The sequence below is a fragment of the Mauremys mutica genome, chromosome 9 (assembly GCF_020497125.1).
Source record: "Mauremys mutica isolate MM-2020 ecotype Southern chromosome 9, ASM2049712v1, whole genome shotgun sequence".
In the NCBI taxonomy this organism is placed as follows: Eukaryota; Metazoa; Chordata; order Testudines; family Geoemydidae; genus Mauremys; species Mauremys mutica.
Window position 1 is genome coordinate 100235961 of NC_059080.1, and position 22928 is coordinate 100258888.

The 22928-nt window shown below is 53.2% G+C and overlaps 1 protein-coding gene across 4 annotated transcripts in view; it reads right to left on the bottom strand.

Moving 5' to 3' along the window:
- The window catches only part of MASP1 (MBL associated serine protease 1), a 67200-nt gene that overhangs the window by 29420 nt on the left and 14852 nt on the right, over positions 1–22928 (bottom strand). For 3 of the 4 annotated variants that reach the window (XM_045029034.1, XM_045029033.1, XR_006581966.1), the window contains exons 3-9: positions 20359–20536; positions 19006–19137; positions 17945–18141; positions 17081–17228; positions 15396–15514; positions 14128–14206; positions 616–753 (exon numbers count right to left, since the gene is read on the bottom strand). In XM_045029034.1, the coding sequence (XP_044884969.1) occupies positions 616–753; positions 14128–14206; positions 15396–15514; positions 17081–17228; positions 17945–18141; positions 19006–19137; positions 20359–20536 (991 nt within the window). Of the gene's footprint in view, positions 1–615; positions 754–8708; positions 9157–14127; positions 14207–15395; positions 15515–17080; positions 17229–17944; positions 18142–19005; positions 19138–20358; positions 20537–22928 lie in introns of those variants that run through there. The other variant, XM_045029035.1, reaches the window with a different exon arrangement.

Consider the following 22928-nt stretch of genomic DNA (forward strand, 5'->3'; position numbering starts at 1 on the left):
TGAAAGCTTATGCCCAACCTATGGAATAGATACTTAGATACCCACTGGATTATTATTTGCACTATGCTCCGCAGATACGTGCTTATTATTAACACTAGCCTCTTGCACATTGACTAGCCCAACAATGATCATGCCGCCCCCCCCCCCCGTTCAGAGCCCCACCCCCAGGACCGGCTCCAGACCCCAGCGCGCCAAGCAGGCACGTGGGGCGGCATTGTCGAGGCAGGGCAGCATTTGTCTCCGGCGGACCTTCCGCAGTCATGCCTGCGGGAGGTCCACCGAAGCCCCGGGATGAGCGGATCTGCCACAGGCATGACTGCGGAGGGTCCCCTCTTCCCGCGGCTCCGCTTGACCTCCCGCAGGCATGACTGCGGCGGGTGCGCTGGTCCCGCGGCTCGGACGGAGCTCCCGCAGCCATGCCTGCGGATGCTCCACCGGAGCCGCGGGACCACGGGACCGTCCGCAGGCCCTTCTGCCCCGGCCGCGGGACCGGGGAAGGGCGGTGCGAGCGGCGCGCCGCGCCACCTTGCTTGGGGCGGCGGAATTTCTAGAGCCGCCCCTGCCCACCTCCACTTGCGTGGCCACAGCCTTTTCCCCGGCGGTGGATGGTCTCACCGGTGATATTTGGGGCCATCTGATAGTAGGGTCGCTGGCAGGAGTACCAGATCCCTGATCGGTACGTGGTGAGATTGTTCCTCGTGGCGAAGGTGACTGACCCATGTTCCAGCTCCACCGGCGCTTTGCAGTCAGCAACTAAAAGTCCACAAGGAAAGGAGATTTTAGTGGCCCGCTAGGCCGGCAGCAGGTGGGGATGTGTGCGAGTGAGATGGTTGTAGCCCGTCGGGCACTGAGGAGGGGTATATCTGTCTTGCCTTCCACCAGGCTCTCTCAGCCCTTTCCCACTGGAATCGCTCCTTCCCTCCCCACTGAAGACCTGGCCCTGTTGAAGTCAATGGGAATTTTGGCATTGATTTCAACAGGCCGTGATTTCACGCTTTAGCCTCACCGCACACCACCTTGCAATATGCCCCCTACCAACCCTTCCCTCTGTGAGTTTGCGCCCTCCGTTGGGCAATGGTTTCCTGTGATGAACCGTAACTCCAGTCAGTCTGTGTGCAGACATGACTCTGTTTAACCAAATCCAGCCCGGGTCACTGATGCAATGAACTAGCCAGTGTGTATGTGCACCCTTGTGTTGCACTGAATGGAACCAGGGTTGCTCAACTGTGTGTCATAGGCATTATACTGCTAATAGCTAAGGGAGATTCTCTTTTGGCTCCAGTGGTAGGGCCTGGCCTTTGGGATGAGGAGAATGTGAGTTCTAGCCCTGTTGTTGCTGTCAAAGTCTGAGCCACTGTGGTGTGTGTTGTAGTGTTAACTGAAATCACTAGGCAGCTATGGATTTGTTACCGTAAAATCCCCGTATATTGGTTAGGCAATGATCCTGCACAGGTTAGTAGGCGCTATCTGGTCAGACACGCATGTCAAGAGGGTTCTGATGGCATCCTGGGAGCTCTGGGAATGAACTGCGAAGGGTTCTTGCCACTGCTGGACTGAGTACTGCATGTGGAGCCCGGTACCTGGCCTGTGGTTGGATTCTCAAAAGATTTGACCATGTTCAGAGCTTTGAGACACTCAGTTATTACACTTTGCCTGTGCCTGATGAGCAGTCATTCCCATCAGAGCCTGAGAAAGGCAGGCATTGGTGTAATCATGACCAGCCGGGCCCAGGCAAAGCAGGATCCCATGCTAAACACGTCAGTAGCTTTATCTGGCTGCACAGTAGCTGGTAGACAAAGACCTAGAATTGTCCTGCAGCAAATTAATCACTAGAAGGAGCAATGCAGTCCCAGGAACGTAACAGCCAGCACAAGCGCAAACTAATGATACAAACACGAGGGCAGGACATTCCGAGAGCATGCCCTGCTCATACTAACCCCATCCAACTGCCTTTTTCAGAGGACATAAAGCCTATGAAAAAGGCCACTTGATCTTTTAAGATCCTATGGCAATTTGGTGCAGTAAGCAGGATGTGCTGCGAATTCTGATCCTCTCAATGGGCTGCTATTTATTATTTCAGCAGCACCAGCTGACACCTTAGCCCGCACTGTGCAAACACAGGGTGAGAGATGCTGCCTGCCCCCATGAGCTTACACACTGACTAGAAGACAGACAGCCACAGGGTGGAGGTGAACAGAGGCAGGAAACGCCTGGTACAAAGTCATTCCGTTAGCCAGGTCCGAGACAGGAAGAGATCCCACATGTCCTGGATCCCAGCCCAGTGCTCTGTCCATCGACTCTCATTGCTGCTTGGATTCATGCTGTTACTTAAATGTGGGCTTTTGTTGTACCCCATCCCTTACTTTGTCTAGAGCTCAGCCCTGCAAGCGCTGCCGGAAACCAACAGAACGATTCCCCCAGCAAGTACCACACCAGCTAGGAAGTGTTTGAAGGATCAGAGACTTAGGTGTTGTCTCCACTGCAACCATTAGCGCCGGTTACCACCCTGAAGTTAGGAGCTAGCTTAGCGTCAGCGAGAACAGCCACGCTGCAAAATAATACTGGCGTGACACAGCGCGATTGGGTCAGCTGCTGCTGAGTTGTGTTAACACCAGCAGTCGTCCCATGCCCACTGCATTGTTAGATGGGGCAGCAGTAAGACGTGAGCTTCCACCACCCACTGAACTTAAGCTAGAGATTTGTGTGTGGCTGGGAGTCAGGGTAGCAGCAAGACTCGTTAGACCTCGAGCTAACACGCTGGTTAAGACAAGCCCTGCAAATTCTGCAACTTGAGAAGGGGGGAGGGATAGCTCAGTGGTTTGAGCATTGGCCGGCTAAACCCAGGGTTGTGAGTTTAATCCTTCAGGGGGGCATTTAGGGAACTGGGGTAAAAAATCTATCTGGGGATCAGTCCTGCTTCAAGCAGGGGTGGGACTAGATGACCTCCTGAGGTCCCTTCCAACCCTGATATTCTATATTAAAACTGCCCATCCTTCTGGACAAGGACATCATATGTGTCTCTGAGCTGCACAGCACATTGTTAGCATTCTATAAATAATCAGCCAAGGAGCCACATTTTTGATGTCTGAGTCACACAATCGACATTCTAGGGGAAAAAATGCATCTTCACAGTAAAACCAGACAAACCCTGCATCACTTCAAAACTTCCTCCCCTGCCGTCTTATTTTCTTGCATCTTCCTAGCTGGAGCTTTGTCTCATTTTAAGGTGGCAACATGGTTGGGTTGGAAATGGAGGCTCAAGTCATGACTCGGGGGCTAATCAACATCTGTGGTGACCTTTTGCCCATGAGCAGTAACACCGGGGTGTTATAGGAAAGCCCAGGGGAAACGTATGCTGATGTTGTTAATTATTAGTGTTTGTATTACCGTATCACCTAGGAACCCTAGTCACGAACAAGGGCCGCATTGTATTAGGCCCTGTACACACCCAGCGAACAGCCTGTAGTTACTAAGCTGCACAGAACAGAACTTTCTTAGACTACCGTCAAACTGGCTACGAGAACCGTGGTGAGGTCTCTAAGATCAGTGCTCTCTTATCTGGTAAGCCTCAGGGAGCTGAGGGCCCAGGCAGAGATGGGCACTGGCTCGGTCTTTCACACGATTGGTTTTCGGTAGAGGATCTATGTTCCAGGTGAGCAATGAGCCTCTTGGAAAAGAATCACCAGACAAAGAGGGGTAGGGTGGTATTGTCCGAACATCTCTCTCCAGACAGACACACTCTGCCTTCTTTCTCCGCTCTGCCTTTGCTTGTGGCATTCCTGGATGTCAAAGCCGTCTGGTCTGAGACTACAGATTATGCCCTTTGTGACCAGAAAACCCTAACCCTAACCCTTTACCATCAGGAGTTAGAAGGGACCCAGACAGCCCTGGCCATTCAGGCAGGGGTGGCTCTAGGTATTTTGCCGCCCCAAGCACGGCAGGCAGGCTGCCTTTGGCGGCTTGTCTGTGGGAGGTCCCCAGTCCTGCGGATTTGCTTGCGGGAGGTCCGCTGAAGCTGTGGGACCAGCAGACCCTCCACAGGCATGCCGCCGAAGGCAACCTGCCTGCCGCCCTCACGGCGACCAGCAGAGCACCCCCCGTGACTTGCTGCCCCAGGCACGCGCTTGGTGTGCTGGTGCCTGGAGCCACTCTGCATTCAGGTGTCTGTATGCAGCAGTATTATGGAGTTACCAGCGTGTATCAATCAATGCCCCCCCGAAGATATTACCACTGGGGATGACGGTAATGCTGTCCTGCCATTCCCAGGGCCTCTGCCTTCAACTGCCGGTACTTCCGGGCCTGGGTACACTCAGTTGCACCAATCGCTGAGCCTCTGCTTCAAAACACTGCACAAGAGTTGAGTGGCACCCGAGCAGACTTGGTTTTGAGTTGTTGAGGGTGGGTTTGCAGTAGGAGATAGACTGTGGTCTCTTGAGATGGCCAGCAAAAGGGGAGGGTCAGGAATGGACAGACAATGGTTATTATCCAAAGATGGCAGCTTCTTCTGCACCATCATCACGATCTTCCTCCTCCTTTCAGGCTCATGCTGCCCGCTGTGGGGGAAAAGGCCTCCAGTTAGCAAGGTCTTTAAGCTGCCAGAGACGGGCCGGGTCACAGGCCTTCCTCATGAACGATGAGTGGTGCGCAGTGGTGCTGGCAGCAATGGCCTGAGGATGTGGCCTTCTCAGGGTGTTGAAATCTGCAGAATCTACAGCCGGGATCTAGTTCTCCTCTGCTCACCCCTCACAATGCCCACTCCCACCCCCTGCTGCCACTGGATGAGACAGTCATTACAACCTGTGACCCGGTGGCCATTTGTACCCTTCATAAGAATGGCCTAACCTGATTCCTGGCCCTCCAGGGTGCCTGTGTTATGAAGAGAATTTGCATTGGATTATGGATGGAAAATGTCGTGCCTTGTGACTTGTACACGGAGGGTTTGCCTCAGGCCTGTCTTTGCAGGGAGGTGGTGTTTGGGTGGTATGGGGTGAAGTTAAACTCCATGGTCCTGATTCTCAGTCACGCGAAGACCCCTTTTCACTGGCCTGGTACTACCCCGTTGGGGAGCTCTCTGAGGCTTCACAATGCTGATTCCAGGCCTTAAATATTACTGAGGGTTGTGTCACAGTGTAGCCCCCAGGAACCTAAGAACAACCATGCTGGTCAGACCAATAGTCCAGCATCCTGTCTTCCGACAGGGTCCAGTGCCAGGTGCTTCAGAGGGAATGAGCAGAACGGAGCAATTTATTGAGGGATCCAATCCTGGCCGTCCAATCCCACCTTCTGGCAGTCAGAGGTTTAGGGACACTCAGAGCATAAGGTTGCATCCCTGACTGTCTTGACTAATAGTCTTGACCTATCCTCTGTGAGCTTTTCAATTCTTTTTTGAACCCACTAATACTTCTGGCCACAACATCCCCTGGCAATGAGTTCCACAGCCGACTGGGCGTTGTGTGAAGGATACTTCCTTATGCTTGTTTCAAACCTGCTGCCTATTAAGTTCATTGGGTGACCCCTGGTTCTTATGTTATGAGAAGGGGTAAATAACACTTCCTTAGTCACTTTCTCCACACCAGTCCTGCTTTGATAGACCTCTATCATATCCCTGTGAGTCGTCTCTTTTCTAAGCGGAACAGTCCCAGTCTTTTTAATCTCTCCTCATATGGAAGCTGTTCCAGACACCTAATCATTTGTGTTGCCCTTCACTGTACTTTTTCTAATTCTACTATATCTCGTTTGAGATGGGTTGACCAGAACTGCACGCAGTATTCAAGGTGTGGACATTCCATGGATTTATACAATAGCATTATGATATTTTCTGTCCTATTATCAATCTCTTTCCTAATGGTTCCTAACATTCTTTCAGCAACCTAGCAGATGCAGAGTCCTGGGAACAGAGCAAAGGGGATGGAGTGAATTTGTCCTCGGGTGAAAGTAGTTATGAATTCTGTAGCTTTTCTTCCATGGAGGTCTACTGTTGCTGTTCCCCACGGCAGGGAAGAGAAGACAGATCTGCTGGTCCTCCCATGTGGGGCAGATGAAGGGAAGCTACAGTAGAAGGAAGGGAGGCCATGACACCAAAGAGATGGAAACATTTGCAAAACTTTGAGAGGAGTCTCCTGATAAGATTGGCCCAAATCAGCAACATTTGCCAGGGTTCGTCGGTGCTGATTTGTGTTCGAGTGTCTTCCCCAAGCTGTGATCTTGAGAGGACAGTAGGACCAGCAAGGATTGATGTGCTGTCAGGAAAAGTGTGCATGGGGAAGACTGGGGTGATCATGCGTGTGCTTGTCTCAGTGTGTCTGGGAGAAGGCAGAGTGGGAGCACATGCTCCTACTGCTTCCCAGGCCCTGCGCTCACCCCAGCGTAGCTGGTGCAACAGCCCATTGTCCTGTCATAGATTCACAGATTCCAAAGCAGAAGGGACAATTGTGATCTTCTATCTAGTCCGACCTCCTGTATGACACGGGCCAGAGAACCGCCCCAGAGAAATTCCTAGAGCAGATCATTTAGAAAAAACACCCAGACATGATTTAAAAATGGCCAGTGATGGAGACTCCCCCAGGACTCTTGGTAAATGGTTCCGGTGGTTAATTCCACTCACCGTTAACACTTGATGCTTTATCCTGCCAAACGGCATCTTTCTAATTGTCACCCAGCTACTTCCAGGGAATGTACAAATAGTTCTAGCCATCCCTTCCCCCGCTCCATGCACTCGGGGTGGAGGGGAGTGGGGTTGGGTGAGACACAGTCTCTACATCAGCCGTTGGTGTTGGTGATCAAAAACTCAAGTCTAGTGCTGGCAGGCACCAGAGAGACAGCCCTGGAGACTGGACGGGTCCAGCATGGGCAACGACAGGGCTGGCTTCCCCCTGTTACCCCACCAGGGTCCTGCCCCAAAGGGACCATCTTAGGTTTATACTCCACGGCCCACCCAAACTTTGGCCTCTCTGCTGAGATTGAAGGCACAGGGGCCGCTCAGTGCCTGCCACAGTGACTCTGCGTTGTGTGGGTACCTTGTCCCACTCAGATCTTGACTGCAAGTCCCTCCCCTACGTGCCCTCCGTTCACCTCTCCCGCCCCCACTCCAGAGCCTTGTTTTCTCCGGGCAATGCTCCGACCTGGGGAGCAGACACACAGTGCTTGGGAATGTGAGTTAGTCAGACTGCAAAGAGCTCAGCTGTAGCTGATCTCCACCTGTCATTCCGTCCAGGCTGCACTGCGGGTACATCTGCCCTGCAGCTGGGACCGTGCTTTGCTGGAGCTAGCGCACTGGGGGGGTTTGTACTGAGGCCGCTAGTCCTAGGCATGGCCAGTGCTACCCCCGGCTACACGGCTCTTTTTAAGTGCACTAGCTGGAGCAGAGCGAGCGTGGCCCGTCTCCGAGCGCTGGGTAGCACCCTCCCAGGCGCAGTGCAGACAGACGCTGAGGAGCAGAAGCTGCCATGCTCTGGGAGACCTCAGGGCCGTCCTGCACGTGTCCCCCACCCTCCAGGGCGTTGTGAATGGATTCAGTCCAAGCTGCTCAGAGAATGAACCACAAACCCGTGTCCGCTTGCGTTTAAGCTACCAAGAGATTCACCCGGGTGTGACTGGAGGGAGGAACCCCGCTCTCTGGTGCCTTGCCTGGGTCTGGATGGGACTGTGTCCCCTGGTGATGGAGGTCCCTCCTTGGGCCCCATTTTCTGACACGGGTCCCTGGCCCCCGCTCTCAGCTGGGCCTGGTGCTGCAGCTGCTCCCTGCTCTTGGGTCCCCAGCGTTCGCTTGCCCTGGATATCAGCATCTCCACGCGGCTGGAGCCTCTTCCTGTTCTCCCGCATCAGCTGCTCCCTCTCTGTCTCCACAGCCTCGTGCTCAGTAACTGTTCTGGGCCAGCCTTTCTCCCTCTCAGCTGCTAGCCCCACGCCCCTCTCCCCTGCCCGGCCCCTCTCTGCCTCGGGCCGGCCCCCTCTTGCACCTATGCTTTATTTCAGTGCCTGGCTGCGCTCGGCGCAGCTGTGCTCGACGCCTCCAGTCCCCGTTCGCGGCTACCCACCCTCCGCCAGGCCTGGCCTCCTTTCCCCTCTCACTGTCAGCTGCAAGCTCCTCCCTCTGCTGCCTTAAGCTGCTGACTCTCAGACTTTTTAGGCGTCCAGCCCTGGGAGCCCCCACTCTGATCTCTCCTTCTCCAAGGTCTGGCTCCTCCCCAAGCCCTGCTCTCCATGGGCCTGAGCCTAGATTTCCAGGTCTCTGCTAGATCTGGGATGGGTGACAAGGAGGGAACCCTCAGCAGGGAGCCATGAAGAGTCCAGTCGTGTCAGGGCTTTGGGCTGGCAAAAGCAGGTTAAAGAGACTTGTGATCACAGACAGCTTCCCCGTGGATCTATCCTGTAAGCACCTTTTAGTCCCAAAGAGCTGGGGGCAGGGGATTGAAATGCCCTGGAACATGCTGGCCCAAGCTGGCTTTTTCTGCCCCATGATATTTAGCTAGAGTAGGGTGACCAGAGAGAAAGCGTGAAAAATCGGGACGGGGTGCGGGGTAATAGGCACCTATATAGGAAAACGACCCAAATATCAGGACAGGCCCTATAAAATCGGGACATCTGCTCACCCTAAACTAGAGGGAGGAACGTTTCTTATTCATTACACTGAAACAGATTCCCAGATTTACCCAGAGAGACCAGCCAGCAAAGAGTTAAACAAAGCAAGCACAGACCAAGCCTCCAAGCTGTGCAGAACGACTTTCATTGCGGTGGGGAGCGGGGCTGGGATGGAGTGGGAGGGGCGGGCGTGTCCATGAAGAGCGCCAGGATGCGAGCTCCCTGGCGTGTGGTCTGGCTCCCAGCAGCCTAGAGGGTCGTTTGTTTTTCCGGCGGGGGCTTGAGTGTTTGAATTCGTTTCAGTTTTGTTTTTCTTTCCCTGAAGCGCGTGCCGGGCAGGAAGGGGTAGAGAGCACAGCGCTGTGCGCACAGCAGTGATGGATCCCATTGTGTCCCGTACAGCTCAGGAAGGGTGACGGGGGTGGGGACGCCCCGCTGGAGCCCTAATGACTCCTGGACACGTCTAAGAGACACTCTGGCCACTCTAAGGAGTGTGGCTTGATGGCACCCGGGCTCATGCTGTCGCTTGGTCCAGCTCAGCTCCTCTCTCTGGCCTGGGGTCGGTTGTTTCTGCAGCTGCACCGAAAGCAGAGGAGAAAGGGGGAAAGAGGAAAGCAGAGAGAGAGAAAGCGGAATCAGTGAACGAGCAGAGAAAGTTCATGCAGGAAACACAGCCCAATACCACCAGAAATAGTTAATGCTCCGCGGTATCAAGGCAGCAAGCGTGAAAGGCAGCTTGGGTTGTGCGCACTGACTGTGCTGTGCTCCGGAGTTTGTGCACAGGATCCAGCTCTATTAAAAATCTACAGGCACCACTGTGCAGGGAAACCTGCCTTAGAGGAGTAAAGTCCTCTGTTGCTTCTATGGGCTTCCTCGTTTCACACATCCTCCTTGGCCTCGCTGTACTACATTCCCCAGTGGGATGCAGCCTGCACCACCTTGGCCGGCTCCTGGTCCAATGAAACTTTCCTCACTGGGCCCAAGTCGGCTCCCCCATCAGTGTTTATTAGCACTCGGTCCAAAACCCGTGTATTTACTGCCAAATGTTTTTTTGGGGAAAAGTTTCATTTTTGTGCAACTTTTTCATCGATTATTTCTTTGGAGGGATGTTAATTGATAACAGTCCACCCCCCCCCATTTTTTGACAACCAAAACTGTCAGTTTTGGGGGTTTCAATTTTTCAACGAAACCTTGAAAAGATTTTGATGACAATTTCTCTTTGGTCCAAAAGCTGGTGGGGAAAAAACATTTGTGAGGAAAAACTTCCAGCCAGTTCTAGCTTTTATTCAGTCTCCGCACAAGCAGAGCTCCAAATGAAATCACTGGGAGACTGGTATAGTAATAGGGGAATTGGAAACTCAAAGTTTGACTGAATTAGGAGGATTCCTTTGTATTTTACAGTAATAATTGCTCCCCATGCTTCAAAGACAATATTGTAAGATACAATAATGTTTAGCAATTCTAGCAGCGTCATGCTTTCCATCTTCAGCGAGATTTGCAAACCAAAATGTACCCTTACAAACGCCACCATGCAGTGGGTTCTGCAGGTGCCTGTAGTATTATTATTTTCAAATAAAGATCCCGCCTGCAATGATATTTGCAAAGGGAAGGTTGTGGATCAGGAAAACTCCAGCCAGCAACATTTCTGAGGCCTCAGAGCTGTCCCCTGTTCCCAGGCGTCACCAATACAAGAGAGGAACAAGAGCCAAAATGTGTATCTATGGCTCAAAGCAAGTGCATGGATTGGCAAGAGAGTAGAATCATAGGAGCCTATCCTGCACATACGTGGGTGTGTGGAGAGATGGGGGAGAGACAATATTTCCTCACAGCTACAGGATTTAGATCCATTATTCTACACAGGGGTTTGGATTGATCAGCTGAATGGGTCCCAAGACTCCAAAGATTGAATCGGGATCCAGGTCCGAGCTCCACCAAAGTTCAAAGGCTGAGAGTGAGCTTCCTGGGCTTGTATGGGATCAGAAGCGGAAATCCCAGCACACCCAGCCTAGCCACAGGCTGGATGCACTGGATAGCTTAGGACAGGGTCTGTGCCCGTGAGATTGTAACTGTGGTTTTGAAGCCAAAAAGCTCAGGCCAACCTCCAAAATGCAGGGGCCTTCTTCGAGCTGCACTACTTCCCAGAGCCTTCTGAAGCTCCTCCATCCATAACCAACAAAACCTACCTCGGTCCTCTGGTCAGCCACCAGAGTGTTTCTTCACACAACGCACAGCCAACCTATGGAACTCTTTGCCAGAGGATGTTGTGAAGGCCAAGACTATAACAGGGTTCAAAAAAGAACTAGATAAATTCATGGAGGACAGGTCCATCAATGGCTATTAGCCAGGATGGGCAGGGATGGTGTCTCTAGCCTCTGTTTGCCGGAAGCTGGGAATGGGCGACAGGGGATGGATCACTTGCTGATTCCCTGTTCTGTTCATTTCCTCTGGGGCACCCGGCACTGGCCACGGTCGGCAGACAGGATACTGGGCTGGCTGGACCTTTGGTCTGACCCAATGTGGCCGTTCTTATGTTCTCTCCTCAAGTGTCTGCTTGGTTGCTAGATGGGTGATAGGGGCTAAGGGTCAAGGTTCAAAGAGTCCCACAAGGTTTTCAGGCCAGGCTGCCATTGCGCTCAGTGTGAGGAGAACACTGTGCAGTGGCTGGAAATGTAACCCCTTTTACAGAACGCAAGGCTTCCTGGATGGTCATTGCCAAGCGAGGGAGACCGGCTGACCTCCCCCATCCTTCCCTTTTCTCTGCTCTGGAATAGGATGTCAGCAAGTTCAATATATCGGAGCATAAAGGAGACTCAGTGTTTGAGGATTGGTACTGCTTTCACGTAGACAGAGGAGTTAAACTGGACGGTTCTGAACGTACTGCCCTGGAGGCCGAAGCCCTCCATTCGTCACAGATCAGCTCCAGCTTGGTGCGTTCTTCCCCAACACGGCCCATGTGCCTCCACCCTGAGTGGGCCGGGGCTGTGTGACGGGGTGTGCAAACCCTGCACCAGCCAGGAAGGGATTGTGGAGTGGTTCTGGGCTCACCTAGCCCTGTCCGGCCATACCTGCATGGCCCGTCAGGAGTGCTGTGAGACCTCAGCAGGAGGCTGCTCTGGGACGAGGACAGACCTCAAGTCTCCAGCTCCCAGGGAGAGGCCTGACGGAAGGCAGAGGCTGCTCCCATGACCACAGACTGTCCAGGTCTCCTGAGGGGAGGGCCAGGCTATAACCAGTCACCTCAAGACCCTTTCCGGTGGCTGAGCAGAGGACATTGAGCTGGACTGTGGCTTGCCCAAGACTGCTTGAAGGAAGAGAGGCTGGGGGCTCGTCTGGGACTCGTTGGTTTAATTTTTTCTCTCTGCCTTTAACCTCGGTGGGGGTGAACTCCAGAGGAGCTCAGCCAGAGGGCTGGGTTTCCATCTTTGGGCCGGTGACGTCCACAACCTGGATGATGAGAGCCCAAGTGAGGACATGACCCTGGTGCACCCCAAAGGGGGGCTACAGGGGAACCAGGCCTCTGACAGACCACCCAAAGGGGACAGAGGGGAGTTCAGACTCCAAGCTGACCCTGCCAACATTAGGGTGCCAGCTAATGCCAGTTGGGATGGTGTTTTTCATAATGCACACAAGTCCTCTGCTAGGAACTGGGTGGCCCAGTGGTGTGCCATCTGCGTGTGCAACGCATGCATTGCATGTCCCAGGACTGGCTGAGCAATTCCGTCCGGCCCCCGAGCGTGCACAGAGGATGCCATTTTCTAGAAGAAAATGGCCTTCTCTGCACAGCATGACCTTGCATGCACCATACGTGCAAGGTCATGCTGCATAGAGGACACCATTTTGCATGCAAGTGTAGAACAGCACGCCTGCCTAAACATGTCACTGCATGCCACTGGGGTGGACTCTGCCAGTTAATTTAACACTGGCCACTGTCAGATGATAATGCCTTTCCATTACTTCTGACCTGCGCTGGATTGGAACCGATGACCTTGAGGTCAAAGGCTCCTTACCCTGGCACTAGTTTTTTAATCTTGAACATTTCACTCAGCTGATCATTCAGAGGAACGTTACCTTTCCTTTTTAGCTTCAACTGCAGCACAAGAGTGAGCCTGGACTGCCAACCTGGTACCACCCAGTGTCCTAAAACCATGGGATGCAGCTATTCCTATTCTGTAAGATCCAACTGTGGCTGGCATGAGAGTAGGGACATTTGGGTTTAAGCAATCTATACGTTCCCTGAGATGGAAACCAGGAAGCTAGTTCAAAAGGCAGACATTAGTGAGGAGAGCCATAGCTGTGCATGCTGGAGAAAAGTCAGTGGTTGCAGGAAAAAAATAATTGTGAAGAAGGGTGTAAATAGTGCATTTCATTAGCTTGATTTCAGAGACAGGGGAACTGGGTCAGAAGACATAAGAAGTGATCTGAGGCCTGGTCTACACTACAAAGTTAGGTGGACATAAGTCGCCTTGTGTGGACCTATTTGTGCAAGTGTCTACACTCAAATTTGGCTGACATAAGCGCCCCACTATGGTGATGAAGTAAAACAACTTCCTCGACCGGTGCTAACTCCAGCGTGGTGAGCCCCCACCAGCTCTCCTTTGTGTGCAAGCAGCCAGGTATGCACGTGCACAAGCAGTATACTAACGTTGGCAGCTGTACTCCAACACAACTTGTGTTGACCAAAGGCTGTAGCGTAGACATGGTGTGAGTCGTCACACATTCTTTTTTTTTTTTTGAGGTATGCAAAAAATATTTGGCCAACTTTTCTAATTCGTTTGATCGGTCTTTGCATTGCCTAGTTCTGGGTAGAGATAGAACCACACCAAAGCCGGGGTTTTGAACATCCCCCAAACTGGCTAGAAATTCAGATCTCTATTCAGATTTTACAAACGGCCCTTATGTCTATAATGGGCAGAGTAACCACATCCATCCACCCAGCTCCAGACAGCTCCCAGACTTGGGTAAGTCCAGATTCACACCAGAACTCGGCAGCTGGCTCCCCGCAGCCGTGAGTAGAAGCGAAGGAGCGGAACAATTACAACAAAGCCTGTTCTGGTGAGATCTCCACCCAGATTTGGTGGATGAAAGAAGTTCTAAGAAGGTCTTAAGCGGCACCTGAACCTTTCCATATCCCCCCCCCCCATTGCTAGTAGCTTTCAGGCTTGATCCAGCTCCCAGAAAAGTTAACTAGAGCCTTCCCGCAGATGGCAACGGGCACTGGATGAGTGGCTGAAGATTTACTCAGATGAGCCAGGCTGGGGCTTACTTGGCGTCTGAGACGTGAGAAGGTCAAACAGCTTGGAAATCCAATTACATTAGTAAGTCACTCAAGGAAAAAAATAAATAGCCAACCCGTGGCATTGGGCACAAACTCTGGTCCGTTCAGGAGAAAGAGCCAACCTAGTTTTCAGAGGTATAAGTAATAGCCACCCTGGCTGGTGGGGTGCCTCTGAGCAGCGGGTTGCACTCTGTGAGCCTGGCACGGTAGCTCCATTTAGCGTTCAGTGGGTGCACACGATGGGGGGGGGAGTAGGGGGGCGGGTTTCTTACTTTTGCAGATGGGGATCTTGTTGCTCCATGTTCCATCCTTCAGACACTCGATCTGGAAGGAGTCGCTCTCCACGTTATCCTGGGAGGAAGGGACAAGCGAAAACCATTATCCATGCAGCCAAAGGACCTCCCCCTCCCACTGCAAAGAGTCATCTTCCCAGTGGCCTGACCGGGCCAGCTATCCACCTTAAAGAGACATTGCTCGCTGGACAAGACAGTAACAAAGAGAGTTTCCTCTTCATTAAGAACCCCCCAGTTTATTGACTTTGAAAGAAAATTAGAAAAGAAATGTGGTTTTTTATTTTTCAAATATGATGGCAGCGGGCGCAGTATTAGAACCTAGCTAGGAGGATGGAGCAGCCTATCATAGGGTATTAGTGTACTGGGATGTAGGAGTGATGCTAGAGAGAGAGAGATCATTTTATGAAGCCCCAGGGATGGGGAAGGTAGAGCCGAGGACGGCTCAGTACTGATTCAGAGGTAAGAGTTCCAGCTACTGATTCATCAGCATTTCCTTCAATTACCAGCTGCTCCGTGGAGGTCACCTACCAAGGACGAGCCCTGCTTGGCTTGGGAGAGCATAGCGAGCATCACAGACAGAGCGGCACACCAGGTGCCTCTGTCTCTTGGGAAGATGCCAAGCCTCAGTAGTTAGTTTGCTGGCGACGTGTGGGCGAGAGGTTTAGCTGGTGGTTGTGGGATGTGCTGTATTCTCTCTCGTCCCACTTCTTTAGTGGCGAGTTTGTGGCTGTAAGTGTGTTGGGCCCTTGTGGATAGTTCTGGCTCCGGGAGAGTTTGGTGGGCTTTCATTTGATTAATTTCTCCCTTGCGAGCACTGTCCGAGGACAGGAAATGAGATAATGGAAGAGCCCGGTTGCCTTGAAATGAAGGGAACCTCTTAGTGAAGTAGAGCCCAATTCAGCAGAGAAGCTGGCCCAGTTAGGACAATGAGGCGGCTTGCTCGTGTAGCGCTGGGGCCTTGCAGGGCACCTGCAGCCTCCTGTGGCGACGACACCCATCCCGGGACAGTTTCAGAGTTTAGGGACCAGCTGATCATCTAGCCTGACTTCCTGTGCCCGGGTTTTGGCTCATTACCACAGAACACTGTAGGCGTCCTTAAATAAGGACCTGCCTCTGGCTCGAACGCCAGACACGTGGAGTGCCCTCCCTTTCCCCCGCCCGTGGCCCCAGGTTTCCTCTGGTGTAAGAGAGAAGAGACTCTGGCCCACCGCCCCCAACACTCAGATCAAAGCCAGGGGCTCTTGTACCTTGAGCACGTTGTAGCCGGTGTTGCAGCTGACGACCACCTGGTCCTTAAAAGTGTACTTGGCCTGCGAAGGCTCGATTTTCCCGTTGAGTGGCGGCTGCACCAGCGGGCACGGGTTCCCTTCGCGGGGGGGGGGGGGGGGGGGGAAACAAAGAAAGACCAGGCTGACTGAGCGGCGGGCGAGTGCGAGGGGGGAGCCCCAACCTATGGAGGCTGCTCTGAATTCCAGGGCCCACAGCTGTTTATTAGGATAATAGTACCCAGCAATTCTCACTGGGCCAGACCTGCAGGCAGAGGGGCGTCTCACGGTGGGCACAGATATTGTTGCTCCCTAGCGGGTTCCCTTTGGAATCCCCCCCGAGCTGTCTTGCCCGCTCACTGGCCTGGCTATTTTCTAACGTAGCCGCATAGTTTGGATGAAACGAGGACTGATGACTGCAGCTGTTCCTCCCAGTGGCCCAATGCTTGGCACTGCTGCTGTTAGTCAGGTACATCCAGGTGGTTTCCAGTTGGTCAGTGTGGTCATCCCTGCAGCTAAGCTAATGCCTGCTGCGCTGAACCTGCAATGTGATTGGCACACCGTGTACCCGCCTGGGACTGCACCATCCAGCTGGTAGGTCGGGGCAAGGCTCTGGGGGAAGCAAGGACCCCAGCTGTTGGCTCACCCATGGGTGGGCGGCGTGACACACGCACTGATTAAGAGGGGCTCAGTGACCTCTCCTGGGCAGCACCATGCAGAGGAAGAGGATTAGGATGGGGGGTGAAGGCTGGAGCTGGAGAAACCTTCCTCATTGCCAAAGCCTGAGTCTCTGAATGGAGGGAGCAGAGAACTCCGCAGCGGGAGCGGTGTAGAGAGACAGGCTTTACCACGGCCCAGCAAACACTCCCCCGCCGCCAGCCCAGCAGAGCTGCTGCCTTTACAACCCCACAGAGACACACCCGAGGTCGGGTCCCCCCATGGGCCACTCCCTGCAACGCTGAGCCCCTGGATGAGATGCCAGCAGCAGCAACTGACCCTGGGAACCTCTGGATCCAAAAGCGTAAGCCCATCCTAAGCTCAGACCACTACCTAGCTGTGTTAGCCCAGGCTGCCGCCACCTGTTTCTGTGGGCCCGCCACCACTAGCGGGGGTGAGAGAGCCGTGCTGAATGTGGGCGGGTTACACCTACAGGCCAGCAGGTTCCTGCGTGCCAGTCCGGGCTGCGCTGCTGGGCAGGCTGCACACACACTTCAAACCGTTCCCCAGGCCTGGCTCAAGACAGCTGTGGCAATGGCACAGAGCGACGTTATTGAGGGAGGCAGCCCATTTAGCATGCAGGGTTAACCTATGGAACTCACTGCTGCAGGATGTTAGTGAGGTCAATAAAGAGCTTGGTAAGGTCCAGAAAAGAGGGGTTGATGCTTGTCTGATTGGCAGTAGCATGTGCAGTGACACTGGCTAGTGAGGATCATGGGAGATCCCGGTTCCCATGTTTGAAGAGACAGCTGAGCTCAGGGAGAAGTCCCCGTCCAAAGGACAGGATGGCTCAGTTAAATTCATTATGGAAGATCTATCCCATCTCCTGCCTGAAGTCTCGGGCCTTGGCCGTTGTCAGAGACAGGATTCTGGACCAGGTAGAGCCTTGGTCTCTATCCACAGGGTCCAGCTCCCCATGAACGGTGAAGGGAAGAAGCCAGAGCAGTTACCGATTGCCGTGTAGGATAACTTCCACCCTCGGTTCTCTCCTGAGCTGTCGCTGTGGAACAGGATCTGAATGCTGTTGCTTTGGGTTTCTAGACGTCCTGGGGATTTTTCCCCACAGAAAGGGCCGAATTCCTTCCGGCCGGCTTTAATCTGCCAGGAGCAACAAGAGGAGATGGTGCAGAGAGTTCAGATCCTCGCTACGCCCGGGGGCTGGCGCGTGGGTCTCGCTACGCCCGGGGGCTGGCGCGTGGGTCTCGCTACGCCCGGGGGCTGGTGCGTGGGTCTCGCTATGCCCGGGGGCTGGCGCGTGGGTCTTGCTACCCGGAGGCCTTGCAGATATAGACCCTTAGCCGCTCTATGAAATGCCTCGGTGGGGACAAGGAGGTGCACTGCTCACTGGTCTCCAGTGAATCTTTGCCCAAGTCTCAAAGGCTTTGCAAGGTCACACACAGGCTGTGGTTGCCATGAGACGCTCAGGACTGACCCAGCCATGGTGCTGCGTGACGGCTCAGGAATGGGGTGCACGGGCAAAGCTGGGGGGGTGAGGTGGGCTCCAGTGCTGGACTAGCAGGGGGTGCTGCAAATAGGGGGTGAGCTGGGGCTCCGTTTGTACTCAGGGAATGGAGGGAGTTTGCTTCAGTAAAACCTGAGCAAATCTTCAGTGATGGGCTTTTAATTTTGCAGGCAGGGCTTAAATTCAGCCGGAGCTGTCCGGAGCGGAGCTGCGGTAAATATTCAGCCCTGCTGTAAGCGGGCTCAGCTCCCACTTGAGCCTGGGTGGCGGGTGGTCCGATGAGCTAGGGGGTGAGGTAACGTGGGGGGAGTCATGCCCGGAGAGCTCCCAGAGATCAGCCCAGCCAGCTCACCTTGATGTAATCGTAGGGGCAGGACACCTCCGGGTGGTCCTCAATGTCGATGCTGTCTTCGAACTGCAGGCTGATGAGGAAGCCTTCCTCCAGCTCGATGCGGTACAGGCAGTCGGAGCTCTTGGGATAGGGGCCGGGGAAGTCGGGGCTGGTGATCACCCCGCTCCTCTGGCTGAAGAGGTTGCTGCTGCACTCCACTGAAAGGCACACAGGAACCCTGAGCAACCGGGTTCAAACCCGGCCTGCTGCCCCCACAGACCAGCTGATCCTCCTGTGGACCCCATGTTGTCTCCCAGTCCGAGACCTGGCAATCTCCCCTCCGAGCACCTCGACCTAACCTCGCTGACAGGGCACCTCCGGCCCGGATCCTGATCTCCCGCACACCCGCGCCCACCAGGAGCGGTGCCACCGAGGCAGTGGAGTTACATGGGTGCGAGCCAGAGGGGAATCAGGCCCATCGCTGCTGAGAGGAAGCTCTCTGCACATCCTGAGCACAAGTGCTGGGTGCGGAAGGACATCTCCATCCCCAGGTGGCTCTGCTGTCACAGCCCCATTGCTGCTCCAGCCCTCACGCACTCCCAGGGAGGTTGGCGGGTGGATCTGCGTCATCGTGGAGCCACTGGCCCTTCCCTGCCGTAACCCCCGCAGGCTGCTCAGGTGCAGGGAGCCCCCTTACAGGTGTGCTCCAAACAAGCATGCCGAGACCCTTAGCAGAGCTCTGCACGGTCGCAGGAATCTGCACCGACCAGTCCTGATGCACGATCACGGCCTAAGATAACGCATTCTTTGGGCCCAGGTCAGTCTTTAATTTGGTGTCACGCATGCCAGGAGCAGAGGTGAACCGGCCACGCTGGCTGACCACACCCACTCGGGCACTCCGAGCAGAGAGCGCACGGCCAAGTCCCAGCGGGGGGGGGGGGGGGGAGGGGGGCGGGCCGGGAAAGAAGACACAGGCAAGGGAGGGCAGATTTGCCCTAAGGGCTAGAGATCCCAGCGTGGCAGAGAGCGCGGCGTGAGCTGTCCCAGCTGCCCGATGTGCAGATCCCGGAGCCGGGCCGTACCTTTGCAGGTCCTGTTGTCGGAGTGCAGGATGTAGCCAAATCGGCAGGAGCAGTAATACCCCCCGATGTAATTGTGGCAGTTGTGGTCGCAGGCCAGCTCCTCGTCGCTCTTTTCCAGGCACTCGTCCACATCTGCAGGGGAGCGAGAGGAGAGCAGGGCGTTAGAAAGGCAGGCACCAAGACTGGAGCACCCCCCCTCCCTGGCACTGCTCCCAAGGGGGCGTTTAGACACAGGCAATGAGGAGGAGCTAGGATGCACTCGGACCACATGGCGACGAGGTTTCAGTCCAGATTTCATGGCTTGTCTGTAATGGGCTGAAGCAATAGCCCACATCTGACCATCCCACGATGGGTGAACACGGGGCTGACTGGTGTGAGAAAAGGAGGAGCCAGCCTGCCCTGGCAATCGGTGCACCTGCCCCACTGCATAGGGGGTGGGGGGGATGGAGCGTTATGATCCTACAGCCTTACACATCCAACCCTCCAGCAGAAAGCGAGTGTTTTGTTTGTAACAGCAACTCACTGTCTATCAGTGGAGTGCCCCTGCAGGGCAGGAATTCAACTGCTGGGACCTTGGGCTGTGTGTGCGTGTGTGTTACAAGGGGTCATGCTTAGTCTGTTCCCTCTGTCTCCCAGTGCTCTGATCACTGTGTGTTGCCTTCTAAACACTTGGGGCCAGATTCTGCTCTCAGCTACACTGGCATAATTCTGGAGTAACTGCATGATGTCACCCTGGTGTAAGAGTCTCTCAAAGCAGCAATAAATAGTAGATGGAACAATTTCCTTTAAAAGTTCTCTCCACATCACCAAAATGGCAGCTGATATGCAAGGGTGGATTAAGGGGTCTGAAGCCTGGTCCCCAAAATTGAGGGCTGAGGGCAGGATAATCTCACTGGGGATTCCTTAGAGTATGAGAGGGAAAGGAGATGCTGGGCCAGTCTTGGAGTGTAGGAGGTGGGCTTGTATATCAGCCTGAAGCCCCGATTCTCAGAATCTGGGGGCACTTTGGGGAGTGACAGACACTGACCTGACAATCTGTTACTCTGTAGCAACCTGCCTGGAACTTGGAGGGAGGAGTAGAGGTTGCAGGGGGGGGAAGAGTTAGGAAGAGGCACCAGCAAGTCAGTCTGTGTGCACATGGTTGGAATGCTAGCTGCAGTTGGAGCATCTCTGTAAATAGTTTTCCTAATAAAGAACCAGTTTAGGTTTAGAAACATGGAGTCCTCTCATGTTATTACCCAGCCCATCGTGCATGCAACAGACTTTGCCACTGCAGGGGTCAAGACTAAATCAGAAGAGGATAAAGAAGAGAGAATGATGGAGAGCCAGGGGCTCTGCAAAGGGGCTACTTACCCACTGCTGTGTAATGGGCATCAAAGCCAGTGAAGCGCTCCTCATTGGAGAAGTCAGATCTGAACGTGAGGCCCATATAAGGCCCCGGAGACAAGACCACCTGTTGCCCAGGGGCCTGCTCCGTGTCTGTAGTCTCCCTGCCACAGAAAGTTGCCACAACTTGGTCTTCAGCCTCAACCTATTAAAAGCCGAAGAAAGACTCCGTTAACACAAGCCGTGGCTGGAGACTCACCAGTCTGCTCAGCTGAGGCAGCCAGCATGGGATTCACAGTTGACACTCTACTCATAGGAAATGGCTCAGGCCACCAAAGGCATCAACGAGGAGACGGACTTGGTGTGGAAGAGTTTCCAGTGAGGTCTCTAGTCAATCCTGTATCAGGGCAAGTTAGATTTCTTCCTAAACCACCCATTTAATAGACACTAAAACCTGAAGGGCCCACCATGATCGGCCAGTGAGACCCCCGCCTCCACAGCACAAGCCGCCCAGTAATTTCTGTAGCAAAGGGAATTTTTCTCCCTGACTGAGTAAGTAAACACCACTGAACCCAAAAACTTGCAGTTGAACATTGAGAAAGGCATCTCCAAGTGATGAAGAACAGATGAGCTTTGAAGCACTCCAAAGCTGGCATCTTTGCAACTGTTCTTGGTAGCTTGCCCCATTGCCCAGACTCATCCTACAGCTACATAAAGTCCCCCTTCCTATTTAACTTACATTCTGTTTGCCGCAGCTTAGGCTGAGAGTCAAGTGCCATCTATCATGTGACCACTTGAAATGGTTCAGCAGGTTGTCTTAATTAACAGTGCTTAAGAACAGCTGAGGAATGAGTCTCTCATGAGGTATGAAAAAATAGTTTCCATAGGGTTATTATTTTTATTTTCATTAAAAAAGATATATCTATATTTGAGAGGATAAAGATCTGGCGAGACATGTCAGATCGACACTGCTGGAGACTGAAGCTCCCTCTTTATCTGCACAGCGTCTGGATGAACTTCCACTCACCCCCAACCCTGCTAGTGTACCAGGAAACAGAGAGAGAACCCACTCCTCATGATCCATTTGATTCTAACCCCTCGGCTGAGCCTGACAACAGGATGCCACTTACAGATTTATGCTGGAGGCATCTACTCACTTAGAAGCAGACAGAGAAACCAACAGCTCCTTTCTCGACGGCTGCCAAAGAGCCACCAGATTGAAAGGTGCCAGATTTACATCCCTGAAGACTGAAGTCTTCTGCTTAATCACCTACCAGGCCCTGTGCTGGCAAGGATCCTGCAGACTTCCTCCATACCATGTCCCTCCCATAAAGCTCATGGCTATGCATCTTTCATGACATCGTTGTAGCAAAAGCCAGCTGCTTGGGGTTAAGAAGAAGCTTCCTCTATGCGAGGTTGTTCTATCAGTATCCCCTATGGATGTTTGAAACCTCAGCTGGTACTAGCCATTCTCATGGACAGCATTAGCTGGGCCATTGATCCGATGCAATGTGGTAATTCCTCTGTCCCTAAGACGCAACATCAAAGTGACATAACGCAACATTAGCTTGATATACACATGCAGGGTCAGGGACACTGCTGTATGTTCTATTCCCGGACAGAAATCAGGGGTTATTTCTGTGTCTTCCAAGTGAAAGCTTCTCTCTCTCACCCGCAGCAGTTGGCCTGCTAAAGATATTACCTCACCCACCTGGTCAGGCAGAGGGAGACATCCAAAAGACCTGATGATATCAGCTACATATAACAGAGAAAAGGGGAGATGAGTCTGCTTTGGGAGAGGGGGGAACCAGGACAGACTGTGGAGGAAATAATTTGAAGGTTAGAGCCAAGGTGTGCAATTTACATTCACAGCTGTTCGCCTCTGGAAGGTTCCCCCCACCCATCTCCTGCCTATATGCTGATCAGCTCCACAGGCACAGCTTAATCTTTCTCTGCACTTAGTACTGGGAGCCTCTTCAGAACCCCAGGAGAACCCCAGGCAGAGTAACAAAGGGCGCTCCAATCAGCAAATTCAAGGGAGGCCATCAAGGAGAGGGAGGCCCAGCATTTAGATTTTGTTAAAAAGAAACAAACCAACCCAAAGGTTTCTACAGGCTTATTTTTAAAAATGGAACTGAGAAGTGTTTGGAGTGTTGTTGGGATGTACATTCCCCTGCAGTGTTGGAGACCCAAAAGCAATCAATTTTGTCCTATGAACCAGATCCAGAAAGTGAAACTGACAAGGAACCAAAGTGAAATTGACCAGCCTAGTTTGACTGTCTCAGCTGAGCAAAGTGCGATAAGTAACTGAACTGCATCAGGAGCCTGTGGAATTGCATTCAGTTTTAATATCCGAAAGAGAGATTAGGAACAGGGGCAGGGAGATTTTTTTAAATAAACACATGGGACCAAGCACTGCCCCATCCCAGCCCAGCCTCCAAACTTTTCCCTCTGAATTTGTATGCCTGTGTTTTTGCATGCTAGCCTCCTGGGGCCCATGTGGTATGCACAGAGATTATTAGAGCCCTCAGCAGTAGGACAATTTCATTTCACAACTGTTCCTGAGGTTTCAAAATTTGTTTTCGGTATGCATCAGA